General features: G+C 34.2%; 2 protein-coding genes across 2 annotated transcripts; both read right to left on the bottom strand.

Moving 5' to 3' along the window:
• Window positions 1-1,614: 1,614 nt before the first annotated feature.
• LOC102587059 (protein STRICTOSIDINE SYNTHASE-LIKE 10-like) lies at window positions 1,615-3,275 on the bottom strand. Its single transcript, XM_006348924.2, has one exon. The coding sequence runs from the start codon at window positions 2,907-2,909 to the stop codon at window positions 1,788-1,790; it is 1,122 nt and encodes a 373-aa protein (XP_006348986.1). The 5' UTR covers window positions 2,910-3,275; the 3' UTR covers window positions 1,615-1,787.
• A 77-nt stretch (window positions 3,276-3,352) lies between these two features.
• LOC102586713 (uncharacterized) lies at window positions 3,353-8,354 on the bottom strand. The gene is made up of 6 exons (XM_006348923.2): window positions 8,105-8,354; window positions 7,587-7,700; window positions 7,261-7,486; window positions 4,143-4,257; window positions 3,757-3,918; window positions 3,353-3,637 (listed from the first exon to the last, which is right to left on the bottom strand). Exons 1-6 carry the CDS (start codon window positions 8,201-8,203, stop codon window positions 3,601-3,603), a joined length of 753 nt encoding a protein of 250 aa, XP_006348985.1. The 5' UTR covers window positions 8,204-8,354; the 3' UTR covers window positions 3,353-3,600.
• Between the last annotated feature and the right edge of the window lie 1,083 nt (window positions 8,355-9,437).

Raw genomic sequence — 9,437 nt, 5'->3', positions numbered from 1 at the left:
CATTAGTTGGAAGTCCAAGAAACAGGCCACAATGTCGTCATCATCATCAGCTGAAGCAAAATATAGAGCTGTGAGACAAGTGGTGGGAGAGTTGGTATGGTTTGAGAGATTACTTGCTGAATTGACAGTGGAATGTCCCCTGCCTATACATGTGTTTTGTGATAGTCAGACAGCAGTTCACATTGCCAAAAATCCAGTATTCCATGAGAGGACAAAGCATATAGAAGTGGATTGCCATTTTGTTAGGGATAAGATCCAACAGGGACTGGTTGTACTTCAGCACATCTCCACCAACTCACAACTTGCAGATATCTTCACCGAGGCACTAACTTGAGTCAAACATGCTACGATTTTGAGCAAGTTGTCTGCAATTACTTCACCTCCAACTTGAGGGGGGCTGTTGAGATTATGCAATTAAAGTATTTTAGTTTGTTATAATTAGTTAGAAGTTAGTTAGATGTGTTACAAAATAGGGAATCAAGTTAGTTAGACTGTTCCTTCTAGATTGTTCCAATTACAGTTTGTATATATGTAACACTTTGTAAAGACTGACTCATTCAATCAAAAATACATAGCTTCATGCTATTCTTCTCTCTAATTTCAGCTTCCTCCATCTGAGCTTAGCTTTCATCAATAGAGTATCTCAACTTGTGTTGCTGATTTCTATCATTTTTAAATGTAGGTGCCAAATTAAAATGTGAGAAATAAAAATAAATGGAGGAAATATTTACGAAGTGTAGTTAATTATAGCAAGGCACGTTCCCAAATAATAAGTAAAATATATCGCGTATTGTATGTTTATTTAATTTTAATATAATAATGAAATAGTGTAGACAGAAAATGAAGGCAATTTATTTTAAAGTCCTTTATAAATTAATTTTATATGTTTTTTTATAATTTTTTAAATTTTTTTATGTAAATAAAAAAATAGTTTATTCTCTAAATTATTGCATTAGGAATCTATCAAGCGGTGTCATTGGATCTGATAATTGCCGTCACTGTCAGAAAATATGAGGATTTAATTTTAAAAAATTTAAACTTACCGGCAAAATCCCCTTATATTACTGAGACCTTTCTTTAAATAGAAATTAAATAAATTGTTAAACTAGCAATAAATACAGTAATCATTTATAAGAGTTGACTTTATACTAATGGATATAATTAGTTGGCAAATTAACTCTATTGTTTTAATTTGGAGATTGTTATTAATGGCACCTTAAATTCCTGGAAGTTAAGTTTACACTTTTATATTCCTTCACCAGAAATCACAATAAATTATTGAAAGATACCTCATATATGTGGTCACATAGGACGATCCAAATGAGAAAAGAATATAGACGTCCATAAAAAATAAGGTATTTATATAGGATATGCTTGACTATAAAAAAAATTCAATTTTATTTTTGGAATTCACTTTTAAAAAATATGTTTGATCATAAAATTTAGAATTTAACTTAAAGTTGGATGGATGTAAAAATTATTCCAGTATGAAAAATGACTAATCTTGATTAGTTGATTAGTCTTGACGTAACTTATTTTCAAATAGCAATCTTGGTTATTTGTGAATTTTACCTAGACAATATGTTTTCATAATTTATACTATAGTTTATACAAGTGGCTTCGAAGTTCCAACCAATTGGAAAATAAGGAACATTTATCATCATATTAGAAGCTTGGAATTGACATAACTTTGACTTGTATTTAACTAAAATTACTCGTAGGACGGTCTTTAGGTAGTCGATATATTCTCATAAAATAAAATTTCTTACCCAAACTATATATATAACTTAAACTTGTAATCCATAAACGCCCAAAAAAGGCATCAAAACAGAACCAAACCACAACTTGCCCTGTTTCTCTTGAACTTCACTAATCGACCTCAATGTCTTGCCTTCAACATCTTCTAAAACCTCCAAAACTTGCCCGTCTTCGCTTAGCTTGATTGCGGTAGCGTGTGGCTGCCCTCCGGCTAACAAGTTGTCAAGTTGTTGCGCGGTGATCGGGAGCTTCAACAATGCCTTCCCGAGCTCTAAATCCGAAATACTCAATTGTGCAAATAATGATCTCTTTGCATGCAGAGCAACCCAAAAATCCCCTCTCGGATTCATCCTGATGTTGTCTGGAAATCCCGGTAACTCAGCAAATGTATCATGTTTTCCCTTGTAAGGACCTTTTAGCCAATATCTGAAAATTCTACCGGTAGAAGTTTCAGCTACGAGCACGAAGGACTTGTCTTTGCTCAATGCTACACCATTCGCAAAAGCAAGGCCTCTTATTAAAATTTTGGTTTGTTGTGTGGATTTAACATATTTCATTAGCATGCCTGTCTTATCTCCGCTTAAAAGAGAGGCGAAAAATTGCCTGCGTTGATACTTTGTGCTTGTTTCCGTGAAGTAAATCACATCGTCATGATCATCAATGTCAATGTCATTTGTGAAGACCAGAGGCTTACCTTCGAATTTTTGGACTAATGGTGTAGCTAGTCCTCCTTTTGGTCCAACAACTTGGACCCCGAAATATGCATCAGCAATGTATAAATCCCCTGTTTTGGTATCGAATCGTAAGCCTAATGGCCTTCCACATATATGCTCCAATTCAGGAGCAAAAGGCAGGGTACAATTCTTCCTATGAGAAGAGGTAACTGCAAAATCAGACCAATATGATCCTTTCCACTTGAGAATTCGTCCATCGGCAACTCCTGTATAGGGACCTTCTCCATTTGGATCGAAAGCAATACTCTCTGGTCCAACTGCTCCTTTAAATTGAATGATTTCGGATTTTGTGAGGAGATTTTGGGAGCCTGGTATATGAGGTGGTTTCAAAACATTTTCGTTGTCAAATGCAAAAACTAATGAGATAATTGCTAGTGCTGTTGTTGCACTGATCAACAATAGATTTGAAGCATTCATGGAGACTGGAGAGTGTCTTTTGGTGATGAGATTATGTTGAAGTTTTCTTGTTTTATACTTGTTTTAGAGTGGACTGACTTTAAACATGGAAAAGTCACAAAGAGAATGACATAAAGAGTAGACAAAAAATGACTCACTCTATACTATTAATGGCTGAAAATGAACTTTTATAAAATGCTACTAAGTAGTCAAGAAGGGACGGCAGAGAAACTTGGGAAAGAAAAACGGGCGTTGATCAAGTAAAGGTTTAGTATTATTCGTCCACGTGGGTGTTTCTGGTGCAAAACAGAGAAATTGGAGATAAGATAAGGCTATGTTGCTCGGACTCTTTAAAAATATCAATAGGTACGTGACGGGAACTCCAAAAGTAGTGCCTTTTTGGAGAATCTGACATGGGTATGGCAACATTTTGGAGAGTCCGAAGAAAGTTAGATCATTTCACATCAAATATAAATTTGGTCTTTTTCCCCATATATATAACTTGAACACTCATGACATGAACATTTATGTATATACTCTTATATGGCTACTAATGTAGCATTACAAGTATAGCTCATAATCAATGGCGATTTACACTAGTGTCCATTAAAAAGCATGCGAATACTTATACATGGTTCAAGTTGTATGGTAACTTCTGTTGCGAGTATATATTTTACACGTATATATTTGCCTTGATTGATTGCCATGTTTCTCAAAGTTTCGGGATTGCAATCTGTAAAAGTCCGTCCCTGCATTATTTTACACTCATGAAATTTCACAAGTTTATATGTAATGAAGTGTTTGTCTTGACTAAAAACATTAAGCATGATGATATATAGGTAAACGATTACAAAGATTGAGAACTTACACAAACTCAGCTGAGACGCGATCTTTATTAGCATTACTTGGAAGAGGCCAGAAAACTCGGTATGGTCCCTGAACAATCTCCTTTTTGTGATAGGCTGATACCAAGCCATTCAAGTATGATGCCACTTTACACTGAGTTGAACGATTTCCAGAAACTATTAAGCTGTCAAGGAACATAACACGCGTCTATTAGACCAACGCAAATTAAACTCATCATTGTAGAAAATGGAACTTTATAACGCATGCTGATCTCACAAAGAAAGTGACTTTCTGAGATAATAGTTATTAGTTGAGTGACAAAACGAGAAATCAACTCCCTATTTCTATGATATCCTTTTAAGTTGTGACAATGGAACAAAAAACTAATGGATATTGTCATTTATTTACCTTTTGTCACTGACTTCTACCTTTATATCATTTATATTGACACCGGGAAGTTCTATAGATACGACGTACATGCTTCCAGATTCTGCAACATCCATCTTAGGAGACCATTCACTCCCTGTATTAGCAAAAACAAAAGGGAATTTTTCAACATTCCGAAGAGTATGTGTAACGACCCATTTGGTCGTTTTGAGTACTAGGTTCTTTTTATCTCATAAAAGACTCTTTCGATAGATTTTAAATGAATATCTTGAACTATTCGTGTAACTATGGTTATTTAGTTGACAGATATTTATTAAGTAATTTATTTAGTTAGTGGGTATGTATTAAATAATTAATTTTTAGTTGATTATAAATGGGCCAAGCCCATAGATAGGAATAAAATTAATAAAGTTTAGCAAATTTTGATTTATTATTAATTTAGGGAAAATAATTAGGTTAGAAGTCTTACATGTACAGGCAGATTAGGAGCGGGGGTCGCCGAGCGCATGCAGGTAAGAATAATAATGCTATAATGTCTGTTGAATGGCATCATACTATGCCTATTGTCTTATGATTTTATATTATTATATGGAAGGAGACTAACAAATTATGTATGTAATTTGTGATATAAGAAATTAATGATGCCAAAGCTAAGGAGGGATAGAAAGAATCAATTGTTAGTTGGAAAAGTTTCTGCATATAATTCTCTTTTCGTTCTTTTTTTTTTTTGGTCTTGCGCAGTAACTGCTACCATATGCAATATACATTATGGTATTGTTTGGTTAGAAAACAATAGAAAAGGTAGGTTCTTAAAAACCTATGCTAGACAAGTTGTGGTGGGTAATGATTGACAATAATGTATAAGAATGTAGGATGGTCTTAGATGTTGTAATTTTATTTACTTGCGGATTGACACTACAAATTCACTAATATGGTTAGGATGCTGGAAATTTGTTAAAGGCATAATGATTGCTATCTTTAAAATAATAAAAGTATAATGATTTGAGGAATTGAGAAGAACAAAGTTAATTAAATTGTGGCCATATAGTAACGTTCTGTAGTTTGTTCTCTGGGCAGGCTATTGGTTCATAACCAATTAGTTTTCGTTCTAAATTTGGTTCTTCTAATTATCATATTATAAAACAAGTTTTGGATATGTTAAGGTAGGTGTATTGTATTATTTAAATTCCATTAAAGTTATGCTAATTAGAAGAATTTAGAAAAACTCTTAGGCTAGAACTTGAGGAAATTGATTATAGTTTTGGGTTCCTATAGACTCGTTAACTTACAAATTATGCATATATACTTGATAGATTGGAAAGGTTCGGAGGCATTGTGGAGATCTAGGAGAGGAAAAGTATTGGAGAAGTAGTTTGCTTGACTTCGGTTCTTCGGTGGAGGTAGGTTATGGTTTATTCTATTTGATAGATAAACTCTTAATAGCGATTGATATGCATTGAATGATACTGTGAAGTTCTCTATGTACTTGATTGTGTGATTGTGTGGCTTGGTTGTGTGGTTTGTGATTGGTCTAAAATCCTGAGACCGTGAGATTTATAATCTGAAAACCTCTCTATCAAAGTGATGCCTTGAATAAAGAAGGCTTGATGTAATATTATTAATGAATTGAAAAGTGGTGATAATAAATGATAAATTAATAATATTATTGGATCGAAGTGTCACGTTCCGACACGGTATTTTTGGATCGGAGTGTCACGTTCCGACACGGTATTTTTGGATCGGAGTGTCACGTTCCGACACGGTATTTTTGGATCGGAGTGTCACGTTCCGACACGGTATTTTTGGATCGGAGTGTCACGTTCCGACACGGTATTTTTGGATCGGAGTGTCACGTTCCGACACGGTATTTTTGGATCGGAGTGTCACGTTCCGACACGGTATTTTTGGATCGGAGTGTCACGTTCCGACACGGTATTTTTGGATCGGAGTGTCACGTTCCGACACGGTATTTTTGGATCGGAGTGTCACGTTCCGACACGGTATTTTTGGATCGGAGTGTCACGTTCCGACACGGTATTTTTGGATCGGAGTGTCACGTTCCGACACGGTATTTTTGGATCGGAGTGTCACGTTCCGACACGGTATTTTTGGATCGGAGTGTCACGTTCCGACACGGTATTTTTGGATCGGAGTGTCACGTTCCGACACGGTATTTTTGGATCGGAGTGTCACGTTCCGACACGGTATTTTTGGATCGGAGTGTCACGTTCCGACACGGTATTTTTGGATCGGAGTGTCACGTTCCGACACGGTATTTTTGGATCGGAGTGTCACGTTCCGACACGGTAACATTAAAGGAAAAAGATATTGAATTAACTTAATGTACTCAATCTCAATGAACGCATTTTCCCAAACAAGTGTGATGTGGAGGCATGAGTCCTCGTGTGTGTGCTTGATATTGTGATTGATTACATACTTGCTTCAACTGTCACTTGTGCATGTTGTTGTTTCTTATCACCTGCTAAGTGCTATAGTTGACTTTATACTATTATTCATTGTATATTAGTTTCTATTTTGGGTTGGCCGATGATACCTACTCAGTACATGTTGCCCCGTACTGAGCCCTACTTGTATTTTTCTTTGTTTTCCTTTTATATAGTGCAGCGAGTGTACCAGCGACTTTGACTCGCCCTCAGCTCTAGCCAGTCTCAGCATATCAGGTTTAAGGGTGAGCTATTTATTCGAGCTTGTGTTGGATTCTCTCGGTCATGACCTGATGTCCATAGTTTTCGGACACAAATGACTTTATTTCATTTATTTCGGTGTCTTTGATACTCTTAGACTTAGTATTTAGAGATTAGATGTCCTTGATGTGATGACTTTCAGATTTTTGGAATAATATGTAATAGACTTTAGAGGTTTATTTGATTGGTTACTTTAATAAGTTTTGGAGCTTCCGCGTTATTGTTGTTATTTGTAGTTGAATTATTGGTATATGTTGGGGTTTAGATTCCTTGGTCCGCCCACTTAGGAGGTTAAGTGTGGGTGTCACTCATGACTCAATTTGGGTCGTGACAGTATGTACCTCTCAATTACGCGATCAAAAGTCACTACTGCAATACATTATTAATTCCAGCAACAACAAAAAAATGCCAATCAAAGTTAAGCATATGTTTACCGTTAGATTCAAGTTCATTTCTTCTTTCTTTCAATTGGAAACGAGGTTCGTTAGTCCTTGTACGTAGCCTAGCAAATTTAGGAGCTTCTTCAGCAGTTCCATTGTGTTTGCAATCTTGTGTAGTATTATTTGCAGGTCTAGAAAACATTGGTCCTTCAAAGGCGCGAGAACTCTTTTTTGCATAATCGTTAGCCTTGAAAGGCGTGGCAGATTCAGTACAGCTTCCCTGCCCCAAAGCAAGAAAATGAAAAAAGATAACACTGCAGAACGAATATCACAAACTCATTGAAACTAAGTAATGACAATTCTATTACTAATTTGCAGACCTGTTCACTTGACTTAGGCCTCATGAAACAAGCTTGAGAACTGGAACTTTGTCGTGCATAGTTCATTCTGTTATCGTACCTCGGAATTGCAGAATTCAAGCTACTGCTACAGCTCTAGATATTAAAGCAAGTGAAAATCCAATTATTACATAAGCAAATGAACACACATCAATAGAGTTCTTACACTTTTCGTAACTCAAAAACTAAAATTAACGAAGATTAAGTGCTGAATTGATCAAAGGGCAGAGAGATAGTTAAAAGAACAGGGGAAATGAATAGTTCTATGACTTAACCACAACTTTCATTTTTGAATTAGCTCGTGACAAGTCCTACCACTCAGAGGTTCTGAATTTTAAAAAAGACGCCTTTGACCTTACTTTTAATAAACTACTATTCGTACATATTAAGTGAAATTTTAAACATAAATACGGAATCTTGGCCAAAGCTACTAGTTCTATCGAATCTGCAACTCCGCACCTGCTAACATTACTATGAGTACAGACAGAGAAAGAAATTACCATAGGAAAGAGATGAGTAGCGGAGGCAGAAATATCATCATGTGCAGTTAAATGTGCAGTAATCATGTTAACTCTTCGTCGAACAATTTGACTCTCCATTGCTCCAAACAGAGTGAATATAATACAGAAAGTGTTTCTCTACTTGCTATGTGAATATTGAATAGATACAAATGCTCTTTAAGCTAGTGAAATTTAAGATAAAAGGAATTTGGATATGGTGATGACTGATGATTGATGACGTGTAGATTATTTTTTTTAGTGTGAAAGTAAACTTTTTTGGTGGAAAAGATCTTTCATTCCACAAATATCGGCAATCAGATTAGATACTATTGGCACTTGCAGCAACGCCATATTTTAGAAACTCGAAAATATTTGAATTTTTATGAACAAACACATATTTGAAGATAATTTTTTAAAAATTATTTCCAGAATCTATTGTCAAATGCTAGCTTACTCTATTCTACTGAGATACATTTTTCTAAAGTTTGTTCTAAAAAGAATGATACACTTTTAAATTTGAAAAGACTCACTATAAAAAAAATCACTATTTTTCATTAAAAATGTCCATGGTTAATTTCACACTATTTTTTTAATTAAATAGATGACAAAAGATAAAATAATAATATTTTTAAACAAAAAAAAATTTATGAAACTTCCACTATTTTAATGAGAATTTATTTTCCACCATATATTTTTAGTGAAAAATGAATAGAAAAAAAAATATTTATAACATAATTTTTTCAATGATTCACAGAAAAAAATCTTTGTTGTCAATAGTGAAATTAAGTTTATGTTTTCTCATTCCTAGATAACACTTTTGTGTTTCCTAATATACCTTTAACGTGAAGATCACAATCGCAAAAAATTTATGACATAAATATTATGACACGGTTATATTACAATTTTAAAAATTATTTATTCTTGTTTAAATTTCAATTCAAATTACATCATATAAATTAACGAGGACTCGTAATATCCACTGTTTCAATCAAATTATTTGAGGTTCTTATAATAAGGGGATATAACAAGTCATGTAACAAGTGAAAAATATACTTGAAGACCAACTTCATACACGTGGCATAGTCTAGTGCCATAATAATAAATTCCTGGTCATCTTATATTATCAAGAAGCTTCTTTAAAAATAGTATAACAAGTTGTAAGAAAAAAGAAAAAGAAAAACAAAGAGTAGATAATACTGTTATTAATTAAATTAGATTAGAAGGGTAACGACCAAGAAAAAAATAATCACATGATGACAAAAAGTTGATCAAATAATATCATTGACCCAATTTTTTAATTACGTTACGTCATTAATTACGATAACGAAGTTGT

Source organism: Solanum tuberosum, unplaced genomic scaffold (genome assembly GCF_000226075.1).
Source record: "Solanum tuberosum cultivar DM 1-3 516 R44 unplaced genomic scaffold, SolTub_3.0 scf00102, whole genome shotgun sequence".
NCBI lineage: Eukaryota > Viridiplantae > Streptophyta > Magnoliopsida > Solanales > Solanaceae > Solanum > Solanum tuberosum.
The sequence above is the reverse complement of the archived record's forward strand: the minus strand, read 5'-3'. Positions and strand labels throughout refer to the sequence as shown.

What these genes read in the sequence shown, in the direction of transcription:
- LOC102587059 (XM_006348924.2), bottom strand. Translation starts at nt 2,909, where the DNA reads ATGAATGCTTCAAATCTATTGTTGATCAGTGCAACAACAGCACTAGCA.
- LOC102586713 (XM_006348923.2), bottom strand. Translation starts at nt 8,203, where the DNA reads ATGGAGAGTCAAATTGTTCGACGAAGAGTTAACATGATTACTGCACAT. An exon ending in GGCCTAAGTCAAGTGAACAG is followed by an intron (nt 7,487 to 7,586) that starts GTCTGCAAATTA and finishes GCTTTGGGGCAG; the next exon opens with GGAAGCTGTACTGAATCTGC. An exon ending in AAATGAACTTGAATCTAACG is followed by an intron (nt 4,258 to 7,260) that starts GTAAACATATGC and finishes TTGCTAATACAG; the next exon opens with GGAGTGAATGGTCTCCTAAG.